The following is a 26,887-nucleotide window of genomic DNA, read 5'->3' on the forward strand; positions in this document are numbered from 1 at the left end:
GGACTGCAAAACATGGCATTCAAGCGAATTCCCTAGTGTTTTGTTCCTAAGTGACCCATTCATTCAATAGATATTTATGGGACCAAGCACTGTTCTAAGTGAAATTAGTTTGATGAATTATTAAATGAAATTCATTAAATTAAATTCATTAAATAAATGAATACATTAGTAATCAAATCAACAAGAATCCCTGCTTTACTGGGACTTACAAAATAGTGATGATAAAAAGCTTCCCCAGGTGTCACTACAGAGGTCTCAAGAAATCATATGCCTAACCCATTGTTCAGAGAGCAGATTTTGATTCAAACCTCAGTCAGGCTACTTAGGAGATAAGTGAACTTGAGAAAACCATTACCTTCTCCATGCCCCGGTTTCTGTATTCGCACAATGGGGAAGATAATATCTACCCTATATAGAGAGTTGTGAAGGGAAAGGAGGTAGTATACATACAAGTACTCAGGAAACTGCTCGCTCTATGAGGGTCACTGAATACATGTTATTTAACTTCTCTATTACCATCTATATCACAGAAAACCCCTTGCAAAGGGATCAGAAGGCCAATACGAATTGTCAAAATTTTGTTTTCTCTTTTCTATTAGAAGAGTAGCACAGTCCATTCTCATGATGCTTCAAACATCCCACACACCTAAAAAGTGCCTCCTTTTAGTGACATTTGCTGTGTTGTCCCCCAGGCAGGAACACTAAGGCTTTAATGATAACAGATCTTCCTCCCTCTTCCTAAGATGAGCCAACATCCATCTTGGCGATAGTGGCATGACTACCACGGTTCCACGGGGGGAGCCCTGTTATCACAGAGCCACCACATCAAGAAGTCTACACAGAATTTTCATAAGAAATTTAGATATGACTGTGACTCCTGGTGGAGAGAGGGATGGGGATCATCCCACCAGGTCCTGAGACTCACAGAAGTCAGTCACTGGCTGGTAAAGCTCTCAGGCACCAGGCACACAAAGGGGTATTGAACAAAAGAAAACCAACCAATCCCATCTGGCAGTAATGGTAAAGCAATTCCAGTTCTTCACAGGCTTTTAACATTGTAGAGAGTCAGCAAACCTTTAGGTTTTTGAGGTTAGGGCCCTTAAACCTCCCTTACCTGCTGCACTAGAATATCTCCAATTTGGTTGATGACGAAATTCCTGTCATCACCAGCACAGGACTCCTGCCTTCGCTCCTTCATACTATAAAAGAAATGCCTATGGATTTCAAGTAACTCATCTAAGCAGGGGAAGATTTTATCCACGGTGCTGTGATCAAGCTGCAGCTCCTCCTTCATTCCTTTCCTGAAGATCTCAGACATGATGAGCAGGGTCTGGATATGATGCATCTCTGTTTGCATCAGCTCTGAAACACACATGCAGAAAGAAGCTTGGACAACGAAGTACTCCAGTGACCTACATTAGCGGCTAAACACTAAATGTTATACAAATTAAAAAAAAAAGGGGGGGGGAATGTTTATGAACAATGACATTCTTCCGCTATAAAAGTCAGCATTGATCCCACTTTCTCCAGAAGAAAACAAAGTGTGATGATGAAGGGACATTGTGGATAAAGTGAAAAAACAGCCCACAGAATGGGAGTCAGATCCTTCTTCAAGGCCTCCATGCTTGCTGTTCCAGCTGCCTGAGATGTTTTCTTCCCCAATCCACCTAGCTCCTTCTTAAAGTCGTCCAGGTCTCTTCGAATATTACCTGTCTCTTAAGTCTCCCCTGTATACCCTAACGTTTCATAGCCCTTGTCCCCCTGTTTGATATGTATTTTTCTTTTCAGCACTTATCACTACCTACAACCTATTATGTATTCTACACATATCCTGTACTACACTGTAGGCTGTGTCCTCTGTCTTCCCACAGCAAAGTGAGTTCATGAGAGCAGAAAATCTGTACATTCTGCTCGCTGTTATTTCCCCGGTTTCCAGACTTAATGCCTGGCATACAATAGGTGCTAATATTTGTTGGAAAGTATACAGTATTTTATTTATTTCTCAGAACCAAGATAAGTAGATGTTCTTATCTGTACTTCTAGATGAATAAACTGTGCCAAAAGGTTGTACATAACTTGCTCTAAACCTCAAAGCAAGTAATGAGGCTTCTTTGAAAGAAGAAAAGGTGAAGGAGGGCAGTGGGCCAGCCTAGGGAGAGAGATCAGACTTCTTATGTGGGTAGAGTCAATAGACAGAAACTAGGGGAGAGGAATTTCAGATCTTAGCACAGATTAATAGATTTAAAATGCAATGTCTATGGAAAGAGTTTCTAGAAAATGGAGGTGTTCAAGAAAAATGTGTATGAACAGGTTGCCAGGCTATGGTAACGATGATTTAAATACTACAGGGAACATGGAATCAGATGTTTTTCAATGACCTTACTTGGTCTTCAAATATCAATTTTTAATAAAGTGTGGCTGCCAATGACGCTAATTACTAAGCTTCTGTGGAAAAAGTAATGCTGGCATTTCCAGTAAAAGGACTGAAAAAAAATTTTTTAATGCAAGAAAAATATCTCATAAGGGACTCGCATCCAGAGTATAAAAACAAGTGTTACAACTCAACAGTAAAAAGACAAAATGAACAAAAAAAGCCCACTTCAATAGGGGCAAAAGATTTGAACAGATATTTCTCCAAAGAGATACACGAATGACCAATGAGTACATGGAAAGATGCTTAACATCATTAGCCCGCAGGAAAATGCAAATCAAAACCAAAATGAGACACCACTTCACACACACTAGGTTAACTGGAATAAAACAGGTGGACAATAAAGAAGTGTTGGTAGGGATGTGGAGAAAGCAAAATCCTCAGTATATCACTGGTGGGTGGGTAAAATGGTAAAACATCTACTTATCTTGGTTCTGAGAAATAAATAAAATACTGTATACTTTCCAACAAATATTAGCACCTATTGTATGGCAGGCATTAAGTCTGGAAACCAGGGAAATAACAGCGAGCAAAATGTACAGATTTTCTGCTCTCATGAACTCACTTTGCTGTGGGAAGACAGAGGACACAGCCTACAGTGTTTGGAAAACAGTCTGACAGTTCTTCCCATGGGTTGAACATAAAGTTACTATGTGACCCCAAAAGTGGCAATAGTCCAAAATGACCATCCACTGATAAAATGACCATTAAATGATAATTAAATAAAACATAGGATATTTACACTAAAATAATTTACAGCCATAAAAAAGAATGAAGTATTGATATACAACACAGATGAACCTTGAAAACAATATGCTAAGCACAAGAAGCCGCCATATATCATACAACTCCATTTATGCCAAATACCCAGAGGAGGAAAATCCATAGGGACAAGCAGATGAATGGCTGCTGGGGCTAGCGGGAGAAAACACGGGGAGTGAATGCTAAGGGCACAGGGTTTCTTTTTGGAGGAATGCAGATGCTCTGGAATTAGACAGTTGATGGTTGCACAACTTCATGAACATACTAAAAACTACTAAACTCTACACTGTAATGGAGTGAATTTTATGGTATATAAATTCTATCTCAATTATAAAAATGTATCACGAGGGGAAATAATTCATGATTTGTGGGAGAACCATAAGTACAATTCTAGATTAGTATTTTGGACTCAGATATTAGGAAGACTCTAAAATATTAGCCACGGAGGGTAAACAAATCTCAATGTAGCTTTATTATTTTATCATAAACAAAAATCTCTTTAACCCACTAACTTCAAGTTATTATTTCCTGCCATGTTTTTCGCACCTACTCTGTACTAAAAGCACTTATTCATATCGATTCATTTAATCCTTTTATCTAATTATCCATTATGACCCAAAAAATAGGAATGATTTTTCTCATCCTTTGAAGAAAGACAACGAAGGGCAGCCTGGGTGGCTCAGTTGGTTAAGTATCTGCCTTCGGCTCAGGTCATGATCTCAGGGTCCTGGAATAGAGCCCCATGTGGGGTTCCCTGCTCAGCAGGGAGTCTGCTTCTCTCCCTCTCCCTCTGCCGCTGCCCCTGCTTATGCTCACTCTGTCAAATAAATAAGATCTTTTTTTTTTTTAAAGATTTTATTTATTTATTTGAGAGAGGATGAGAGGAGAGAGAGAGAGCACATGAGAGGGGGGAGGGTCAGAGGGAGAAGCAGACTCCCTGCTGAGCAGGGAGCCCGATGCGGGACTCGATCCCGGGACTCCAGGATCATGACCTGAGCCGAAGGCAGTCGCTTAACCAACTGAGCCACCCAGGCACCCCAAATAAATAAGATCTTAAAAAAAAATAAAGACAATGAAGAGAAGAGTGAAGGATTTCCTCTGGAATACAAGGCCCTCTAACCCCAAAGGCCATGCTGTGAACTGCACAACATGATAATTCATCCCAAATGGGTTAGATTATTTTTAATATATGAAATCAAGAAGTAAGTGAATAAAAATTACAATATAATACAAACTACATGAGAAATAAAAGGGACAGCATTTTCCCACCTATACAGCCCTGGACAGATTTCAAACCAGGCTCGTACATCATCCCACGTGACCTGCCTAACCATCAACCTGACAAGGTGAGAAGGAATCCTTGTCACCATGGACTTTGTGGCCCATACCTGCAAACAAAGAACTAGTAAAAACTAAGAGTGAGTCCCATCTTTCAAGTAGGGTACCCTCTTGGAAGCACTTCTGAGGATCTACTTTGCATTTTAAAATTATTTCAACTTCATTTTTCTCTAACCAGTCGATAATTTAACTTCCCCTAATTCAGATTGCATCCACTCCCCATAGTAGGAAGTAGTAAAATCTCAGAGTTGAAATTCACACTTAGGACTGCAGAACGCAGGCCCACATTGCTAATATCCAGGTGCTGCCCATCCCACCGCAGTCTACGTGAAGGGTACCTGATGGTGTGTGCAGGCAAGCTGCAGAGCTGTGTACCAAGCAGCCCTGTCTGCCCTACATTAAAATATGTGAAAACTTACAGTGATTCTCAGAAGTATAGGCCATGTGTAAGTAAACTTGAAAAGGATCTGAGAAATAAAATTTGCTTTGTATCACGTACATACAACACTTCAATTAAGCCTCACATTTTAAACGTGATTATCATTATCCCCATTTTAAAGACAGAGGAACTAAGACCCAGGTGAATTAAACCATTTGTCTGAATCAAGTAACTAGAAAGGACTGAGATTTGAACCCACATCTGTATGACAGCAAATTCCATGCTCTTTCCCCTATACCACCCTGCTTCAGCCCAAGAGCATATTTTAAATGCTTACCGAAAATGACATCTTGTCTTTTGATGACATCTTTCTCCTGCTTACTGCAAAATGAGGGATCCACCACCAGACTCCAAGATTCTGCTTCCAGCTCCTGGGCGTCACTGCTGAGGTCACTCCACAGAGAAGAATCCACGACATCTAGCGTGCCCACGGAACACAAAAGCCAGAAGTGGAATAACACAAAGACCTTTCCAAGTACCCATGGCTATAGATTCATCACACAAAATAAACCTGCTTTGAACACAAAAACAGCTAAGCCAAAATACTGTTGATGTGGGGCAGAAACATCTAGAAACCAAACTGGTGAAAGGATCCAAATCAAGGCAGCTCGCAAGAAAGCAAAGAATCATTAAAAGAGTGATGGTGTGTATGTCTAAAAAAAAAAAAGACATTTAAAGATTCTTTTGTTTGTTTTGGTGTGGTCTATTTTAGTTCTTTTATTTTTGGTAAATTTCTGAGTCCATAATGTGCTTACAGAATCTTGAACACACACTATCTTTTGCCCCAGGTTACTCTGCACTGTTTACTCAAATCTGAGTTTTGTACTTGTCCACCTGATTTGCTCTTGACTTGGCTCACTGTCCTTAATATAAACAAGAAAGCAGGGTACAAGGGCTCAAGTCACAGGAGAGTACAGATTTTTTTTGACAGAATTTGATATCACACACCCATACTCCTTCCAGGAAAACTAAATCCTATTTGCCCAAACAGCACTCCTGAGAGAGAGTCCAGCTCAGAGGAGTCAGCATGAGAGGACAATGGATTGAAAGACTCAAGTTTAGGGGCGCCTGGGTGGCTCAGTCGGTTAAGCGTCTGCCTTCGGCTCAGGTCATGATCCCAGGGTCCTGGGATCGAGTCCCGCATCGGGCTCCCTACTCCGCGGGGAGCCTGCCTCTCCCTCTGCCTCTGTCTCTCTCTCTGTCTCTCATGAATAAATAAATAAAATCTTAAAAAAAAAAAAAAAAAAGAAAGACTCAAGTTTAAAATAAAAGCAATAGATACCGGGGAAAGAGTCCATCCCTCACCTCACTGCTCTCCTTTTCTCTGGTCCTCCTTCACTTATTGATACAGCTTGGATACAACACGCAGTTCACCAGATTAAATCCTATCTTACAAAATATGCTTTTAAAAAATGCTTTTATTCCCCTAGAAGTAGGGGGCAACAGATGGGGATAAGTATCTCAGAAATCTAGGCAAGCGCAGTCTTAACTAAGTGAAGTACGTATTTTTAACATATGATCCTTATTCCAATTCATCAGTAGTTCTAAAACCTTATAAACAGTAACAAGCACACAATGTATTTCATTCTCTTATCTTCATGCCACATGTCTATTTAATATATCATATATCCTTGGCCACTACCTGGGAGTATTCACTGAGGCTAAATTTTCATTTATCAAAAGAACCTATACCAAAAAGACACCATGAAACAGAATTCTTTCAAACACACACACACAGAATATGTTTGATCCTTCAGAAAATATTCCTTCTGGCAATTCCTCCCAGAAACAAACGTGTCTTCTCCTCACCTTCCATTAAGAAGGACTCCGTGGAGGGAGAAGAGCCCATGGACTGTAGCAGCTCATCGGAATGAGACCTGCTTCTCCAGGTGTTCCCGTCACTCTCAGACTCCAGGGTTGGCCCCAACCTTCTGAAGCTGGAGGGAAGGAGGGAGACGAGTCAGTTCCAGCAGTGGCTCTGAGACGTGAAGGCTCGGGCGGATTCTCATCTTACCTTTCCAAGGCAGTGCCTGGAACACTTCTAGACAAAGGATGGGCCTGTGCCGAAGCTTCTTTTCTCCCGGTGGGCAATCCAATAGGCATGGAGGAAGAAGGGTGCAACGAGAGACCAGGTTGTGGGATGTCTCGAAATGAAGAGTCTAGAAATAAGAGATGGGCGCTTCATGTGATTTTCACAGAGGGCAGTAATTACAAGGAGTCACTCAAAAGCCAAGGAGTGAAACACTGGAATGGCGGCTGCTGATATGTCGCATGCCCAGCCTTGACACCAGTCTCCTTGCCACCTCCTGACATCTGCTTCAAATGTCCCTTCCATTTCACACCCTCCTGATACCCATGCAGCAGGCCTGCTTCAGCACAGCCACTTGGAGACTGTGGGTGGCTGGGATTACACAAACAAGAAGATGGAATGGGGAAACACTGAAAGAGCTTTCCCATAAACCACTGCTTGTACTCCTTCCAGCCAGCTTTAAATAGATGCAAGGTGTTATTAGCACTATTAGTAGAAGGCATATTGTATGTTTCAACAATCATACACACATACACACAGAACCATGTCAGCGGATTGGAATGATGCTGGGGAGTCTGTTCTTTAGGGGGTGAGAACTTCAGGCAAATGAAACCTGCAAGTCAAGCTGAGCTCTTCTCTCTCACAGACTGAAAACTAAAGGGTGCTTCAATACCTTTCTGGTTTCTTCCAAACTTCTTCTCAACACTTTCTTCTAAATAGTTACGGGCATATATGTTTTTACACTTGATGTGTACCATACATGACCCTCAGGAAATATTTCAATCCTACAATATCAGAGATAGAGCACACACCTTCTCAAGCAGAAGAGAATCAATACTTACATGGAACCCCGGGATATTACAAAGGATTTTATACATGTATGATTTGGTTTGATTTTCATGACTCCCAGAGAAGGAATTTTATCAATTATAAGGTCCTTTTATTTTCATGCCGAACCTTATGAAATTGACAAGCACCTCCCAACTACAATCAAAGGGACTTCTGTCCAAGCAGGGGTGTAAACGAAGTCACAGGCGTGACTCTCTGCACTAGCTTTACCTGTTCAACATCACACCCAATCGCGTATCACCATGAATCTGCATACTGTATTGTCCCATGAGTCAAGCGGTTTTGGAAACACTGGTCACACTGTTAGAGCATTCAAATGAAAAGTGACTACAAACTTAAAAATGGCTTCCACGTGGCAAGCAATGCCATATTTGAGGCAGAACAAATTGCAAAGTCTCTCACAACAAACGGGAGGATTTTTGAAACTTAGGAGATGATGGTCCCTGGTTCTTGCATGCAATGTAAACTACTGTCAAAAGCTTCCAATTAGTGCCAAGAAGAATTGTTTCATATGAAGCAATATGTAATTCAAGGAAAAACAGAAGCACCAAGTTTAACCGTAGATGAGAAAAACGCCAGGTTGCCTTGAAATATCACTGTCATCCTAAAGGAGCTGATGAGATCACAGCCTCAAGCCCAGCTAATAAGCAGGACCAGGTCACTATGATAATGGACAGCAGGGACTGTAGACTCCAAACTTCAGGATTTTGTCCCTAACTCTGATTCTGAAGAAGCATGTGATGGGTATTTGTGTAGTTAAGTATGTGTTAGTGCTAGGAAAACAAAGTTATGGACGCTTCATGTCGTGTTCTCTTTTCCCCCAAAGGTTGTTATTAAATCAATAGTGTATATTACACTAGATCATACCTTAGAATTGAGGCAATATCCTAACACGTCCCCCCTTACAGTCCTCTCTGAAATAAAATATCATATAGTACATCTAGCACAAAAGCTATTAGACTGGCATAGAAGTTTATACCATTCTTGACCTCCTTGTGTAAGTAAATATTACACTAATCATGTGTTAGGAAAGAAGAAATATTTGGACAAAGGAGAAAACAAAAGGAGTAGGTATTTCGCATTGGAAAAAAAGTATGGTATGTATGAAATTGCCATTTCCACGTCACTTACTTCCAAGGATGGTCTGCGGTTTGTTCTTGTTGTATTTCTCTTGGAATTTCTGGTAAAGAACATTAGAAACACGTAAAACGAGATTAAATTCCATCTGACTACAAAAATGTCCACCCAGTTACACAGGATTCTTATTGATATTTTTGTTATCTTATTTCAAACAAAGAAATATTTAAAGCAAAAGACATTAAATGCACCGAAGAGGAAAATGGCATGATAATGAGATGTGCAGGCTGTAAAGAACGTGTGCCTCATGAACCCGTATCATGAATATCCCAGCTCTATTAAAAGTCTTTGGGAACCAGAAATCTCCATCTCATGGGTCCAGACCGCAGCTGAGAGAGGAGCTCCTATCAGCGCTGCCTTTCTCCTACTTGTTCCTCCTACTCTTGGCTACCCCTCCTGCCTACCGGCCACAACACCCTGAGGTATTGAAACATCACCCGTAACTACGTGACCACACACAAGGTCTGTTTCAATTGGCACAGGGGATGGAGACTCCAAGGTTCCCTCTGAAGCGTCATCACGCTCACTCGCATACATTTTGGACGTGACTTTAGAGTGGGAAAGAAAGGAAGAAATGTGACCAGATGCGTCCATTTCCTCAAGCCCCCTCCCAATCTCAGAGACCATTCCTTTATTCCAGGGGACCTCACAGTGTGGTCCCAGGAGAACAGTACCACCTGGGAACTTGTTAGAAATACAAATTCTCGGACCCCACCCAGATCCTACTGGGTCAGCAAATATGAGAATGGGGCCCAGAAATCTAGTTTTCCCAGGTCCTCCAGGTGATGCTGTTATTTGCTGATGTTTGAGAATTACCGCTCTACGCTTCATATACATACACTTGAGGTCCACACTGGTAAACCAAGCAGTTCTCAATGGAAAGACTAACCCACTTATACCTTATAACAGGCAGCCACATTTGAGCTTTTCCTATTTCCAAAGGTGGATACTTCAGGAAACAACTATACACTCTGAACATGTGTGTTTTTTTTTTAAATCACTATAATGATCACTTTAAAAACAAATATAGACAGTAATAAAAGAATAAAAACCTAAACAGATAACAGAAAGCAACAAAGCTACATATGCACAGGTAAAACAAATGACAGATTACCTTGGTACACGGAGGGGCAGCGTCCTTACAACCCTTGTGTACGTTTGCATTACAGTCTGAAAGACAAAAATGAGTAAGACAGCATTGTGCTTTTACTGGTCATCATAAAAGTAGCACACAAAAATATTTAGAAAACATAAGGAAAAATATCTAGATCACATGTAGCCCCACCCTTGAGCACAAGCACATGGTTAACATTTTCATTTCCTTGGAGATATTTTCCCCCTTCTGCACAGAGTCTTACCAATTATGAAACCTGCAATCATGCATGATAGACACTTCTGTGTCTGCCTGAGAACTCATTTACTACTATATGCCCTGCCCTGCAAGGGATTTCTGATATCTGGCTGGTGGCAACTGCCCATTCCTGCACCAGGGAGAACTCCTTGCAAGATGGAAAGAAAGAAAACAAACTCACAGCAATGCTGAAAAAAGTCCTGTCAGGCTCCAGGAGGAATTCCTGCTAACTACAGATAGCCACATTAAAAGAGACAAGTTGGCCGCTTGCTTGTCTTCCTCTATACCACACGTGGCCTCAATTTCACTAAAAGAACGGAAGAGTTTGCCTGCTCCTTTCTGCCCACTGGCTCAGAGATCCAGGCTGTCTTCACAGAAAGCCGCTCCTGTGCGTGGGGACTGCTTTTTGCCAGGCTGTTGTCTTCCTGCCCTCCATCCCCACCAGCCTCCACACCACCGGCCATGACGCTCTCATCCCACCCACCTCCACACAGTAAAGGGAGGAGCCTGCAGCTTATCACAGTTTTCATTAGAAAGAATCCTTCCTCGTGGGTAGAAGGTCCCATTTAGGTCCATCCCAGCCACAGTGGCAAAGTGCCTATAACCCACTGAGAAGCTAACCCAGCTTCATCCCGCTGTAGGTCTACAGAGGCATTTTAGCCAATACCTCAATGGCCAATGAGCAGAGGTCAGGATTATCCACGTGCTGGTCCTGCTGGCAAACGTGGTAATCAGAGTGCTCTCTCCTCATTGCAGAACAAGTGAATGAAAGGAAAAGGGGAAGAAGTAGAAACTATGAGATAACACAAAGTTAGAAAACTCACAGGAAAAGTAAGCCACTGATGATTATTAACTCTAGGAACAGAGAGGAAAAACTTAGATATTTGAAATGTATTTTCCCTCAGAGACAAAAAACAGACATAAAATAGGACCAAAAGGCCATGAAGGGAGTAGAGGACCTGATATTAGGCCAACACGATAAGAGGGAGATGGAGATTTGGGGGACAAGAAAGCAGAACTTGGACCCAACGGAGAAGAATCAGTTTAACCAAAATATCAAAGCAGCACTGGGAAATTAAACTTGAAAGATTCCCCCCTGAATGTAGAGAAAAAGGAGGGTATAATTATAAAGTAGAAAATGTCTTACAAAAAAAAGGTAACAGAGATCACACTTCTCCAAGGAAGAAATCAGAAAATCAGAAGCAATAGTCAAAGCTACAATGGACAAAAACTTTTATCGAACTAAAAAAGAACTACAAAAGGCAAATCAAAAGGTCTCCCTGTTTTCTAGGAGTTAAACGACACCTATTCTGTAGACACGTTCTGACGATATCTGTATGACTGAAAAATTTAAAGTTCTCAAGTATCTAGGCAGAACAAGTTACCAACAAAGAAATAAGGTCAGACAAGCCCCAAAACTTTTCTATTGTAATATTCGATGCCCAAAATTCATGGACCAATGTTGACAGGATGTCTGGGGCAAAGGTATTGGCCTAGGAATTTATTTAGCCAGATAAATCTCTTTTTGTGTGTGAAAGAAGGAAGAAAAGATATACTACCTCCTTAGAGACACAAGGTTTCAGAAAACAGATCAGTCCAATAACCCTTTTGAAAAAATGATTTACCTGAAATCCTACTCAAGACTATTACGAGCAGAATCAAAGTTAAGAGTTCAAGAATCAATCAGCTTTATTTTAAAAAAGAAAAAAAAAAAAAAGAGAAGAAAGCAACAAAACCAGCTAAACAAAGAATCATATCTAAAAAATTTTTGTAAGCAGAGATAGAGAAATGAATACAAATATCAAATCATTCTTGAAACGGAACACTATTTTTCAAAGATTAAACATACAACATAAAAATAGTAATTTAATAGCTTAGTATACCAATAGAGTCTAGGGGAAAAAAAGGGTAAATATAAGAGAAATTTAAGAATATTCACGTATAAGCCTTAAAAGTTACCACTAGTAGATACTACAAGAGCTTATCTTGCCAAGTCCGAGAACATAAAAACCAACAACACATGGTATAAATAGCTAAATCAGACATCAAGGAAAAGAGCAAAGAACTATAAAAGATAGTTGACAGCTGTAAAATTAAATGTAAATAAGAAAAAAAAGCCTTGTTATAAAATAGTATCTCTCAGTTACAGATTAACTACAGCTAAATTAAAGACACATGCCCCAAATTAAAAACACAGAAATTAAAAAAAATAATAATAAAAACACAGAAATAGGGAAAAATACAAAGAAAAGGAAAGCAAGAGGAATGTTAATTTTAGAGAAGGTAAAAATCAATGCCAAAGGCAATGAATGAAGGGTAATTTTATGTTTATGAAAGCTAAATCTGCAATGAAACTGTGATTTGTGAACTTAGGTGCACCCAGTAATGTAACATCTAAATATAAGCAGGGAAATATATCTATAAACAAAAATAATTTTATAGAAATATAGTATTTATAAAAAACTAGAAACTCAGATTTTAACAAAGAAGAATACAAACACCAGAATTTTGAATACCTATATTACGTTTTGTTTTCTATCATGTTAAGATTAGAAATAGTAACCTTCATAATTAAAAACAAAAATACACGCATAAAATAGGATTTACCAGTAACAGCTGAGTTTACATGTCAAAATCTGCCCCATGTAAAAAAGCTTAATAACCAAAGTTTAAACCCCCAACACTCCTCTTCTTTTTTTTTGTTTTGTTTTGTTTTGGTTTTGTTTTTAAAGATTTTATTTATTTATTTGACAGAGACACAGCGAGAGAGGAACACAAGCAGGGGGAGTGGGAGAGGGAGAAGCAGGCTTCCCGCTGAGCAGGGAGCCCGATGCGGGGCTCGATCCCAGGACCCTGGGATCATGACCTGAGCCGAAGGCAGACGCTTAACAACTGAGCCACCCAGGTGCCCCCCAACACTCCTCTTCTTAAAAACTATAAATCTTAGAACTTTTAAAAAAAACTGTGCATTAAAGAGGAAACTTTACATGTACTCATACTGATGCAAGCTAGAATGTAAGACAATAATCTAGGATGTGGACAGTGTTGGGGTGCCTGACTGGCACAGTTAGCTAAGCGTCCGACTGCTGATTTCCGCTCAGATTATGATCTCAGGGTTGTGGGATTGAGACCACACAGCCAAAAAAAGATGTGGACAGTGTTATATGCAAAAGAATGCCACTTACCACATTATTTGTTGTGAAAAAAATGAGAAAAAGTTAAATGTACACTAAGTAAGGAGTAATTAAACACATTTCATATCAAATAAAACATGAGCATAAATAGCTAATGAGAATGAACTCCATTAAAATATGAAAATATGAATAGCCATCTTCTCTAGTTAGTAAGATTTGGGATAATTTTAAATTTCTCCTTAAGCCTTTTATCTTTTATGAGTCTTATTGCATTTAAAAAAAAATAACTTTTTTTTTTTTAAAGATTTTATTTATTTGTCAGAGAGAGAGCACAAGCAGGGGGAGTGAAGCGGCAGGCAGAACAGAGAGAGAAGCAGGCTCCCCACTGAGCAAGGAGTCTGATGTGGGACTCGATCCCAGGACCCCGGGATCATGACCTGAGCCAAAGGCAGCCGCTTAACCAACTGAGCCACCCAGGTGTCCCAGTAATGACTTTCTTAAAAGCTAAATACATCCTCCATATTTTCAGCCATTTCTGCCTTCCGCTCAAACTTCCATGGCCATCCACTTGACCAACTTTTCTGTGAACCAACATGTTCTGTGCTACACTACAGTTTACCTTTCAGTGAGCCCACCTCCCTCCCTGAGACCCCCGCCCCAGTTTTCTGTCTGTCATTAACTACACAGGAGTGCCCAAGGGCTGGGCTCTGTGATAGCCACTGCAGGGGACACAGAAGCATCACTGTGTCATTTTAGTCCTTGAAGTCTATTTTAGTAGTTAAATATCAAGAGGTTGTCCATAATCCAGTATGAAATGGATAAATAGATCATACGTGTGGTGCACAAAAATTTTGGACACAGTGGTCAGGGAAGACCTCCCGAGATGAGGTAAGAAATCAAGACAGATGCTGAAGAGATGGGAGAAACGAAGAGGAGGGAGATCATCAGAAGCAAAGGGTCAGAGACGGGAGAACGCACTCGGTGGGGAGAAGGACGACATGCCTGGCAAGGCCTCTGGCTGTAAACCAAGGCTGAAGAGGGAACCAACTGTAGGACTATGTGGCACAGAGGGCACCTAACACATCTCTCTGCAAAGTGTGGGCTTAGTCCAGTAAACAAAGAGAGAAGTCCTTAAGTGGATGCGGGCAGATGACAGCAGTGTTTGACAAAGACTAATGTGGTACCAGTACTTATTCAGAATAAAGGAAGTGAAGGAGTGAATGGTGTTGAGTGGCGGGGGTGGGGTGGGGTGGACAACAGGAAGAGGGATCAGCATGCCCAAGGTGTGAGCTTGCACCATTAACACAGAAGGAAGGACAGCCTTTTGGCATGTGGATGGTGAGGCTGGTTTTTGCCTTGTTGGTCTGGGAGACCAGAAGTCTCTGGGAGATGGTGGCCACAGGTAGGGTTGCTCTGAGTCACTGTGTGAGCCAAGCACAGGGTGGTCAGGAGAGCGCTGACTGAGAACGTGTTATCTGAACAGACCTGAAGGAGGGGAGGGGGCAATCAGTCCGCTGGCTGACCTGAGGGAGGAGCACTCCAGGCAGAAGGAAGAGCCAGGAAAGGCCTTCTGGCGGTAGCATGTCCGACCCGTTGAGAGAACAGCAAAGACGCCAGAGCGGCTGGAGCAGAGGGAGGAAGGGGGAGAGGACAGAGGGAGAGACGATGGGGCCTCACACCCATCGTCAGGGCTTTTGCCTTCCGCGGGGGTTGACAGGAAGCCACTGGAGGATCTGGAACACAGGGATCTGTGCCTTCACAGCTCACTCGGCTGCTATTTTGAGAACAGATGCTTTTAGAACTGTGCCATTTGTGCTAAAGGTACAAGGAAACCAGTTAGAAAGCTACTGAAATGGTGGCTTTAGACCAGGGTGATACCAGCAACAGGGTGAAAGGTGGCTGGCTTTCGCACATATTGGGAAGACGGAGCCAAGGGGAGTGCTGAAGGACTAGATGTGGGATGTGAGAGAGAAAGAGGCATAAAGAAAGACCCCAAGGGGCACCTGGGTGGCTCAGTTGGTTAAGCGGCTGCCTTCGGCTCAGGTCATGATCCTGGGGTCCCGGGATCGAGTCCCACATCGGGCTCCTTGCTCAGCAGGGAGTCTGCTTCTCCCTCTGACCCTCCTCCCTCTCATGCTCTCTGTCTCTCATTGTCTCTCTCACAAATAAATAAAATCTTAAAAAAAAAAAAAAGAAAAAAAAAAGAAAGACCCCAAGCTTTTTGCCATGAGCATGTGACTGGCGTGCTAGAGCTGCCATGAATGGAGAGGATCAGCCTGCATGTGGGCACAGGGGTGGGAAAGCAGAGCTCCACTTTGGACATGCAACTTTTGAGAAGCTGTTTAGATGCCCCAGTGGAGACATCAAGTAGGCAGGGAGATATACAGGTCTGGGGTTCCGGGGGCTGTCACTTACGGGCAACAAGCACTGACTCGAACCATCACGGGTCACTGCTTGGTAAGTTGTCAAATCACACGTGCAGCACTACAGTGAAGGTTTATGTAAAGATGCTTAACAATGGCCCTACTCTCTGGGGGCCTGGGTGGTACAGTCAGTTGAGCATCTGACTCGTAGTTTCGGCTCAGGTCATGATTTCAGGGTCATAAGATTGAGCCCCGCATCAAGCTCCATGCTCAGCACAGAGTCGGCTTAAGACTCTCTCTCCCTCTCGCTCTGTCCCTACTCCTAAAATAAATAAATCTTTAAAAAAACATAAAACAAAAAACAATGGCCCTATTTTCACGGGGCATTTTACTGTCTGGGGACGCAAAATGCAAAGACCGCACACGCTGGGCCCAAGAACTTACTGGAACACTGGAATGACTCCTTCCCCAGGAGCGTTTTATCACAAACCGAACACTGTAGAACCCCAGAGAATGTTCCAGGGACAAACTGATGGCGGCTCAGTTTCTCTTTGTCTTTGGCATCCTTGCTTTTTGTCTTCAGATACAACAGCAACAGCCAAGTGGGGAGAAATGAGAAAAGACAAATGCTGAGCGCCAAAGTACTTACGGAAGCCATACAAAGTCTCTACATTTTCTGTCTGAATGTAAGGACCGCACACGGAGGAGTGCAGTAATGCCAAAATGAATCATGGCCAGCCTACCGTTGTCTCGTACTTCTAATGACTTGGACGACATTCCATAACAAATGTAGAGGTCTTCAAGTATGTGTGTACAAAAATCTAAGATCAGTGACTTCAAAGGGCAAGTGGAAACCATACTAACTGCCGAAAAACAGAACCAGCTACATTTTAAACACAACTTTAATTACCTTAGATTTATTCCGAGGGCTTGTCATCCTATTCATGAGGAAGCTGAAAGTTCGGCTCACTTTGTATTTTTCAGACTCTGACTTGGCAGGTATAATGTATTTATCCCATTCTTCTTCCTGAATTCTACAAAAAAGAATCTGTTACCATGGCTTACCAGGACTTAAAGAGGGAATAAAAAACAATAAATAAATAAATATATATATATATATATATATATATATATATATATATATACACACACACACACACACACACATATATGCACACACACATGTGTGTATATACACTTTTTTCTCAGGTTTTAATGGTTATTCTAAAGATAAAGATACAATCTACTAAAAATGTATCTTATAGATGGATAACGGATGGATGGATGATAAAGCAACCATCTCACAATGTTATCAATTATAAAATCTAAGTGGTAGACATGGGTATTCAGCATATAATTCCTTCAACTTTTCTGTATACTTTAAATTTTTCATAATACAATACTAGAGAAATAAAGGAAAACTTAGAATTTTAGTCTGCAAACACTCATCTCCCTATTTGCTATGCCAACAGAAATTTCCAAGGCACAGAGAAGGCAAATAACCAGTAATAGGAAACTGGATTTTATTTATTTTTGGAACATAGAAATAATACTCAGAAGATACACATTTCCTTTGATAATACAGCTTGAGAAACAGACTGCCTGGCTCTTGGTTCAGCCTTTCCCACTCAACCAGGCTATTTGCAATCTGAGACTCCCTAGGTTGTAAAAGAGAGAAGGCTGTTGATACTTCCCCACAATAAAAGGCAAGCTAAAGATAATGGTATCCAATCTGTGAACACACTGAACATTTATATTCCCCTAAGCCATATAATCATTCTTTAGAAAAAAACAAGTCCCATCTATGACAAGTTCTATTTCCCCTGAAACTTTTTGATAGCCTTATATTTCTAACATTATTACAAAAAGACAGAGAGAGACAAAAAGAAAGAGAGAGAGTATATATTAAAGATCAACCAAATATCATGTAAAACCAAGTAACGCTTCTGTGGAACATTCTATAACCAAAGTTTCTCCCACTTCCCAAACTTCTCATTCACCCACATTAGATGAATAACATTCATCTCTGGGATATACTTTTCAAAAGCTATCATATTACTGATAATCACCAAAATCTATGATCACATTTTGTGACAATGAGTCCAATGACAAATCTTAGGACTTCAGTTTTTTTCATCTGATTAATGACAGGCTTAGACTTACAATTATTTCTAAGGCCCCTTCCCACACTTAAATATAATATGTACTTACCTGATACATATTAAATGGAATTTTAAGTTAGTTATTTATATTAGATATAGATTATTAATAATATAATTATTTGTGTAAAATAATCGAGAGTTCAAACCTATGAATGCATTTAGAAAAGATGATAAATGGCTTCAGAAGTGCCTCTTGGTCATGCAGATCTAAAGGCACAGGCAGGACAGTGTATGTCCTGCTAACTCGAATTCGGCACAATAAGTGAAAGTGGGTTTGCTACCTAGAGAAAACAGCTCAAAAAGCTAGAAAGGAAAGAGGGCAGATGGAACTGAAGGTACCCTATGACTACTCAGAGTCACAAAAGGAACTTATATACTTTGTTATTTCCTTTCTACTTCCACAGCCACCTCCCTAGATAACTGACTGGTTAATATATTTATAAATTTCCATACCTCTTGTTTCTTAAGCATCCTAATTTGCAAAACTCATGACATATTATTCAACAGACTCACTTTTGGAATGGAGGAGAAAAACAAATTTGAGACCTTAGAAAGAATGGTTTCTGGAACATCTTCTGTGATCCCAAGTGCCTTCCAATGTCTATGTCAAGAACAATCTGGTGAGGAGACCTTAGTCACAGAATTAAAGAATGCTAAGAAGTCCTCCCCGCTACCTACCTCCCAGCAGAAACACAACTCTACTCTCTTAAAGATTTTTTTTTTTTTTTTAAAGAAAATCTATTTGAGAGAGAGCACTAGTGAGCATGAGAGTGCGAGTGGGGGTAGGGGCAAAGGGCGAGGATCTCAAGCAGACTCCCCACTAAGCACAGAAACTGATCAGGGGCTCGATCTCACGACCCTGAGGATCATGACCTGAGCCAAAAATCAAGAGTTGAAGCCTTAACCCACTGAGCCACCCAGCTGCCCCTCTACTCTCTTAAATAAAAGAAAATTCTGTTTATCCAACTCTTTTCCCAATTCCCTATGCTACAGAAGACCATATCAAAAACAATGTTTCAGTTTTGATCTAAAACCTTTAAGTGGATCACAATTTTCCTATATCCTATATATTACTACAAAACGACATAAAATCATACCACTTACTCTTTAAACTTAAAGGCTGAGAAAACCTGAGACATGACCAAGTAAACAAAAAAATACTGAAACACTCAATATTAAAAACTAAGAATGGCCATCCCACATGGTAGAAATGTGAATATCATGGACATGATCCACTGTCACATTACAAAAATGAATAACATAGTATAACCTCTGGGCAAATGTAGAAGGGTGGTTGATTCCATGTTTCAAATCTAACAATACTATATTCACCTATGTTACAATTAGTTATGTTAAGGAAGAACTAAGAAGGGAAAAATTGCCAACTAATTTCACAACAGATTTTAAAAAGCTTTTCAGTTTATAAGAATCTGGAAAAAAAATTCATTTAAACTCTTTTCAAATCCCAGAACAAGATGCCTAAACTCTATCATCAATTTGATGACCGATGAAATCATCTTCAAAATAGTTTTACAAACCCCATTCCTCAGAGATTCTCATGGCATTACCTTTTCAGTGAAGATTTTAAGTATCTTAAGAATATGGATCCTCCTCATCTTAATCTTTAAACCTGTAATATCCATAACTTATTTTTCAGAGAACTGAATACCTAAGTATTAAAAGGAATTCCCAATATCCAAACTGAAAATAGACACAATGAGACTTTTCTGGACATTCAGATGCTCATTTTTTAAAAAAATAGATCAAGTAATAAATGTAACACATTTAAGACAGATAGTGTCAATAAAAAACAGTCATGCCATATAATTAAGAAGTTGGTACACCCTGTAAAAAAATGTTTTTTAATTTAAAAAAGAAGTTGATACACCCTGAAACTAATACTACAATGTATGTTAACTAACTGGAATTTAAGTAAAAACTTAAAACAAAGAATTATATACTTATATTGAAAGTATTAAACTGTATTTGTCAGCTACTGTATAAACTAACATTTTTGGAGAATTAAATACTACTATATTTTGTAATTAAAAAAAATTGATAGAGATGAAGTGTCTGTTCCTACAGAAAAGATCTTATAAAGTCTGGAGTGATCCCCCTTTTACCTGTCTGCATTCTTTCCCAGAAACTAAGTGGTTAATATAAATAAGAGAATTCCAAAGAAGGCAGATCCCTCAAGTTCAACATGACTAGAGCAAAGCATTAGCAATGGCCAGGGATCCTACTAGAACATCCAATAAGGTATTGTGCACAGACTAAATGAAATGAAAGATCTACTCTACAAGATACACCAGGGAATATGACTGAGAAAGTCAGATGCTTTCAGGATGTAGACCAACACAGACTAAAGAAGAGAAAAAACAGAAGTGACAAAATAAGAAATAAGAAAGGGATACTCCTTACAAATACCATCCAAGTTAAAATATTTTATAGGCTAATATTTAACCAATTATGACACTGGCTTTTTCAGTCTTAAGTCCCTCTCCTAATGGAGAATAAATATTTTTGATTGAAAAAAAATCTTTACATTAGTCCATTACTTCTCCAATAATTAAGAAGATAACAGGGAGAAGACTATTAACCAAAATGATAACCAAGATGATGATCAAATTCCACAACTGAGTAATCTGCCTATACATGAGTACCCAATGTACCCAGTGTAAATGTAAAAACACTCAATAGGTCAGTTATTGCTGCTTTTGCTATCATCACTATCCCCATCATGGCCATGCCCTCTTCATCATCATCCTATCAATAAAGGGTATCCTTAGTCTTCCTATTTGTATCACTTGAAAATTTCTATTCTGGTCTCCAACAAAATAGGAATGAACAAAGGGAGGCTTTTTCTTAGTGATATTTTTTTTTTAAGGAATTAAAGATTTATTTATTTTTAGAGAGAGAGAGCGGGGAAAGGGGGGGAGAGAATCTTAAGCAGACTCCCCACTGAGCACGGAAACTGACCTGGGGCCCGATCACACGACCCTGAGATCATGACCTGAGCCAAAATCAAAAGTCAGAGGCTTAACCGAATGAGCCACCTGGGCGCCCCTTTTTTTTTCTAAAATTTAAAACAAAATAGTCCATCTTGATATATATTAAAAAGTTCCAAAGTTTTAGCATTATTATGACCCAAATTAAAGCCATTTTCACTCTTTTTCACATTGTGTCCTCAAGCCAAACATTTATGTCATTTCTGGCACTAGTTTTGCACATAACCCCAGGACTATTTCACAGTGTGACTTATGAGCAGTTACTCAAGACCAGTAAAACTCAACAATCCTGCCTGCTTGTTGGTCAGCTTCCCAAGCCTGACTCCAGCAACAGTTTTGCCTTCTGGGGAAAAGAGAAGCTGAGGTTTCAAGCTTTCAGATCTGCCTATCAACCAGAAAACTGTGAATGCTTAAAATACTTTCTCTATCACTTATTCTTTCTTTCGAAGTTAACCAACCACTCTAAGCAATATTCCATAAGGAGATAGCAGAGGTGGTTACGTACTTTCTACATCAGACCAACCAGGGGCCTGTTCCCATAGCAAGTCTTCTTGTCATGGCAGGCAGACTTAGCAAAAACCTAATGCCTTTCTAAAGCAGGTGATCCTCACCCTGTTGCTCTCATTGGTCCAGGACATTGGAGGTGTTTGTCTTTGAAAATAACCCAAAAGAGAATACTCTGTCCCCAGTCCTGAGACCTGCACATCTGGGGACTCACAGGAACAGGCTGTCATACAGATCACAGAGGGAGCAAAGCATTCAGGCAGGCTCATTACACAGAAACCTCTCACAAACTATTGAACAGATCTCAAAATTCATGTGCAAATATTTCCAAAGACAGCAAGCAGACCCTCAGGAAAACTGGAAGAGTTAAAATACCTTTTTTCTCTTGGTGGCTCCGGTAAGCTGTAAGCTCTTTGCTCTATAAGACACAGAACAATAAAATGAAAACTGAGGCAGACAAACTAGCAGTCATGTGTTAGTCTAAAATGCACATGCTCAACTGTATTTTATCATTATTCACACCACCAGTTAGAAAATAATGAGAAAATAAGTCATTTTATGTAAGCAGGGCATTGCTCTATCTTTATCACCGTCCCTAGTTTGGAGAGAACGGGGGGAGGCCACTATGTGGCAACATTTAACGACTTTATGAAGTTGGCATCAGCAGGAGGCAGCAAACATTTTCAGCATTGCAGAAAATTAGTTCTGTCACCTTGGATATTTCTCATTAGAGCTTTCATCCCTTACTTGTAATACTAATTCCCTAACATACAGAATCAATCAATATGTTAGCTGCCTTTTAGGGAAGCTCAAAAGAAAAGTCTTGAAGGCCAGCATAAGGAAGAGTCCATTTTAATATAGCTGCAATGACTTCATAAAATCCTAGCAGCAGCCACTTCAGAGATGTGCTTTGTGGTAGGAAAGGGAGATTCACTTTCCCCCCTGGACCTGGGGGTAAGGGAGATGGGAGATAGAAGGAACAGTCTCAGGCAAGAAGCTGAGCACCATCTTGTTTCCAGAAGTGGAGGGCTCATCAGAGCAGAGACACAGATTTAGACAGTGAGAGAGAACTGAAGGAGGGAGAGGACACTGTAGAGCACATCATCTACAGAGCAGGGACAATTCCTTTACCACCACAGTCCAGAAGAGTGAAGAGGCAAAACCAGTTTGCAAAGGAAAGTGCATCAGATACATAAGGAGGAAAACTAATTAACACATATCCCCTGAAATGTGTAAATATCAATGTTCAATCTAATGCTACCTCGTATGTAACAAAAAATCTGCTTTGAAGAATTTGGAGGATTTTATTGCCATAAATATTAAATATTCCTCAAATTAATTCATGAGCAGAAATCATTATGCTTGTTGTAAACATGCTGAGATGCCAAGAGATTAAGCCACATGTCCAAGATAATCAAGCTAATAAACTAATGGAACCAGCCTCAGGCAACTGGACAAAGTCTAATAGGATTCCATCTAACAGTGCACAATGATTTTCAGAAGTACATTCACTTCACTCCTCAAATTCTTAAAAGTAAAACACTTTTGTCCTTCTTGGTAAGGTTGTAATTATTGAGAATATTCCTGTCTATCTAAACACACAACGTACCAGAGGAAATTACAGGATAGGATTTTGTTTTGTATATACAAGCATTAAATAATGTTGCCACATCATTGTACCCTTGGCACCCCCAAAAAACCATGAGAAATGATAATAAGTAACCTCTTGGAAGTGACAAACATGAGAAAACATCACAAATAAGAATAAAGAGGGCTAAAACACTATCCTATTTTGTATATCTAGTTTATAGCTCATATATAGGAGCTTCCAACTGGGGTGAAAGGAGACTTGGATTCTGTTCAAATAAAGAAAATTTTTAGGACTATTCCAAACACATCGCGAAGGAACTTAAAGTAATGTAAATGTCAATTTAACTTTGATTAATCTAAATGAACTAAACAATGAAACATCACATCTTTGAACCAGTCAAGCTTTCACTCTTGTGCTTTGATCACACCTACACACAGATGCACAGAGTTAAAACTATTCCCTCTTCTTTAAGAGCTAATTTATTCTTCATATACCTATGGTTTACGCATTGGAATCTTGTACATTTATTATGTAGCTTCAACCTACATTGCCTATTTGTGATTCTTACCTTCTGGAGATGAAACTTCATTGAAATAGCCCTATTTTTAAATATACTGTCTAAAGGTAAGATTTTATTAACAGAAAAGCCAAAGGAATTGATGTCAGTTTTTTTATTCTAACTCAAATGCAAAGATTTAAGGATTGTATGTAAGGCAGATACCCTTCCTTATTCATTAAAGAATTCATAAATCGGGGCTTTTTTCCCTTATAAACAATCCATTTCCTCTCAGTCATCTGGTCAACAACTTCAAACTTCTGAACTGACTTTATTTTTTTTTTTTTGGCCTGAGTTTTCTTTTCTTTTCTTTTTTTTTTTTAATTTTATTATGTTATGTTAGTCACCATACAATACATCATTAGTTTTTGATGTGGTGATCCACGATCTATTGTTTGCGTATAACACCCAGTGCTCCATGCAATATGTGCCCTCCTTAATACCCATCACCGGGCTAACCTATCCCCCCCTCCCCCTCCCCTCTAAAACCCTGTTTGTTTCTCAGAGTCCATAGTTTCTCATGGTTCATCTCTGACTTTAAAAACTAGTCACACTACAGATATAATGGCAAGGCTGCCATTTTGCACACTATAAAGACTTAGAAGCATTTTCTAAATAGTTAAGTTATGAAGTTAGTTCCCTATCTAGGACCATCAGTGAAAAGATGTCAAGGTGCCATTAAAGGAATCCCAACCTAAACCAAGGTTAAGGAGACCTGGAGATCCCAGAAAGACTCATGATATATCTATATATCTATCTATACACACAAAAAAAAAAACAGGGCAAGTTTAATCCATCTTTTTCCTGTCCTCTCAAGTTGGCTGTATCTTTTCTTTCTCTTAGTCCTTTTTCTCCATTCCACATTCCGAAAATTTAAATGTTTATTATCAGTCTTGCTTTCTCCTCTTCCAGCAAGGATTCCCAGAAAGAAAAAGGAAAACAACAACAACAACAACAAAACAAAACCTAGCACCTGTTTTGTGCTCTATGTATCTTGTCTAGTGCATTCATTCAACAAATAATTATTGAACATCTTCCATATGTAAGTCATTGTTTTAGGATGGCAGTTCCAACCATAAAGATTCTGTTTTCAGTATTGCTTCACATGGCATAAAAATGTCAACAACAATGTAACAAAGAATAAGTAAAAAAGAAGAGAAAAAGACTTGTGAAATAAATTCTATTTTAAATATTCTATAATAGGAAACTACAAATACTTGGGCACATCTTGCTTTCTGAGGCTTTTAAGACTCTTAAGGATAATAGACAAGTGAAGCATTAATATACTAAGAAACATTTTATTATAATGCTTTATATTACATATGGACATGAATACTACCAAATATGCCTTTAAATATAATTACTACAAAATATATTATGTACAGAAATACCTTTGTTTCAAAATAAAGTCAAAAATTGGAATTGCGGCTGAAAGGAGATACAAGGGCAGCTCTGAGTTGCCCATAATTATTCTGTTTATTAATCTGAATTCAGTTTTGAAAATCTGTCAAGCTGTAGGCTTATGATGTGCACACTTTCTAAAGATGGATAAATTAAACTTCTATTGTATCAAAGTTTTAGTTCTGATTGTTTACATTGCCCCAAAGAATGCTGACATACATTTACTGATGTTTCAACTCTTCTCTTTTACTACAACTCTCTCAAGTCCCTTGCTAAATACAGAAAGGGAACAAATCTATTTTGCTGTGCTTTGTTTTAGTTAGATTTCAGCAATTTACACATAGGGCAAAGTAATTTTTTATGATTTCCTGAAAATCCTCTAAAGCTCTCATAATAATGAACCTAGAATAAATTCTCATTTCCACTGTCCTTGAGGAAAACACTTCATTCAAAAAATAAAGCAACAGAGAGGTGTGTACCTATGTGTATTTTCATCAAAATGAAATCTATATCTTGACTAATATCCAATGAGAAAAGGATTTTGCTAAGCCTAGAAAAATCAATTATGAAAATGGAACTGAAAATTGCCTGCTACTTTTGTATATTTTATATACTTTTGCTAACTGAAAATCTGTCCTGGAATAGAATGCTCTCAAGACCAAATGGTAAAGAATGCTTACCTTCACTAGAACTGCACACTGTAAAATCACGCACCAACCGAGTTTTTCCTAAAGAAATTTTGGGTGATGAGCAGGAGTAAGAACGTGAGCGGACTCCAGAAAGCAAGGATTCCTAAAAGAAATCATACCAAAGTTTTTTTAAAAAATTCTACAGAGGACTTGAAAGTATATGTTCACCACAAATGTTATTGAAACAGCATCTCCGTAAAAAGAGTCAATGTGAATCTTACTGATGTAATCTCATTTTTTGTTTTTCTTCGCCTATCACAACTTTTAAAATTTTATTGTCCTTTCAACACATTAGTAAACTTGAGCTTCCTGCCCCATATGTACTTTAAAATGCAATTATGATATTCTAATCAAGTTGGTTGAAAGTGAAAAATTATGTCAAATGATTTTTTTCTCTGCATATTCAACAATTAGCCACTTTTTTTCACCTCTGTTATTAGGGGTGTTTTGTTTTTGTTTTTTGGTATTTTACACTGTAGTATCCAAGCAAAATTCCATATTAATTGATACCTTTTTATTTCATAATTATTAGAAGTTAGAAGAATTGCCACTTACAAGAGTTTTTTTTAACACCCAGACAGCTATTTAAATTTATAATGTTAGCTGCAGCCTCTCAGGAAGAACACATCAGGTCAATGTACAATTCCTCCCAGTCTGTGCCCACCTTTCAAAAAGCTTTCCATATAGCACTTCCTGAGATGGTATCTGAATTTCACTGATTTATGTACCTTTAATTTTTTTAAGTGACCTATATTTTTGTTATGTTACTGTTTTCACAGTTACATACTGTTTCTGTCATTATATTTGCAACATATGTGACAATGTAAGATGGCGAGATAATTAAAACATGGTTATCTTACATGTTCTGGAAAATTTAAATGAATATGCAATAGAACACCAATAAAGCCATTTATGGTACCTGACTCTCATCCAGTAGGGACCTAGTGGCCTTTTGATTGATCCCACTCATCTGTTTTTAAGATATCACTCAGAGATAAAATAAAGTCATGCAAAATTTGTTACTAAAATTAAGCCATTAGCAACTATCCTTCACAAGCACTGGTAGCTTCTATTCTCCCTAAGTGAAAACATAAAGTTTCCCTAAGTCCACTGGTTTAGTTAACAAGCCTGGAGGAAAGCTGA

At 39.1% G+C, this 26,887-nt stretch overlaps 1 protein-coding gene across 13 annotated transcripts in view; it reads right to left on the minus strand.

Moving 5' to 3' along the window:
- The window catches only part of ARHGEF28 (Rho guanine nucleotide exchange factor 28), a 306,584-nt gene that overhangs the window by 61,921 nt on the left and 217,776 nt on the right, over nucleotides 1-26,887 (minus strand). For all 13 annotated transcript variants that reach the window (XR_013445747.1, XR_013445748.1, XM_036080795.2 and 10 more), the window contains 10 exons: nucleotides 25,736-25,847; nucleotides 21,883-21,925; nucleotides 16,744-16,867; nucleotides 16,278-16,410; nucleotides 10,100-10,155; nucleotides 8,980-9,028; nucleotides 6,985-7,129; nucleotides 6,780-6,907; nucleotides 5,248-5,388; nucleotides 1,115-1,362 (listed from right to left, as the gene is read on the minus strand). Coding sequence is in view for 11 of the 13 variants with exons in the window: in XM_036080795.2 (XP_035936688.1) it covers nucleotides 1,115-1,362; nucleotides 5,248-5,388; nucleotides 6,780-6,907; nucleotides 6,985-7,129; nucleotides 8,980-9,028; nucleotides 10,100-10,155; nucleotides 16,278-16,410; nucleotides 16,744-16,867; nucleotides 21,883-21,925; nucleotides 25,736-25,847 (1,179 nt within the window). In the remaining 2 variants the exon portion in view is untranslated. The remainder of the gene's footprint in view (nucleotides 1-1,114; nucleotides 1,363-5,247; nucleotides 5,389-6,779; nucleotides 6,908-6,984; nucleotides 7,130-8,979; nucleotides 9,029-10,099; nucleotides 10,156-16,277; nucleotides 16,411-16,743; nucleotides 16,868-21,882; nucleotides 21,926-25,735; nucleotides 25,848-26,887) is intronic.

The sequence above is a fragment of the Halichoerus grypus genome, chromosome 2, assembly GCF_964656455.1.
Source record: "Halichoerus grypus chromosome 2, mHalGry1.hap1.1, whole genome shotgun sequence".
Taxonomy (NCBI): domain Eukaryota; kingdom Metazoa; phylum Chordata; class Mammalia; order Carnivora; family Phocidae; genus Halichoerus; species Halichoerus grypus.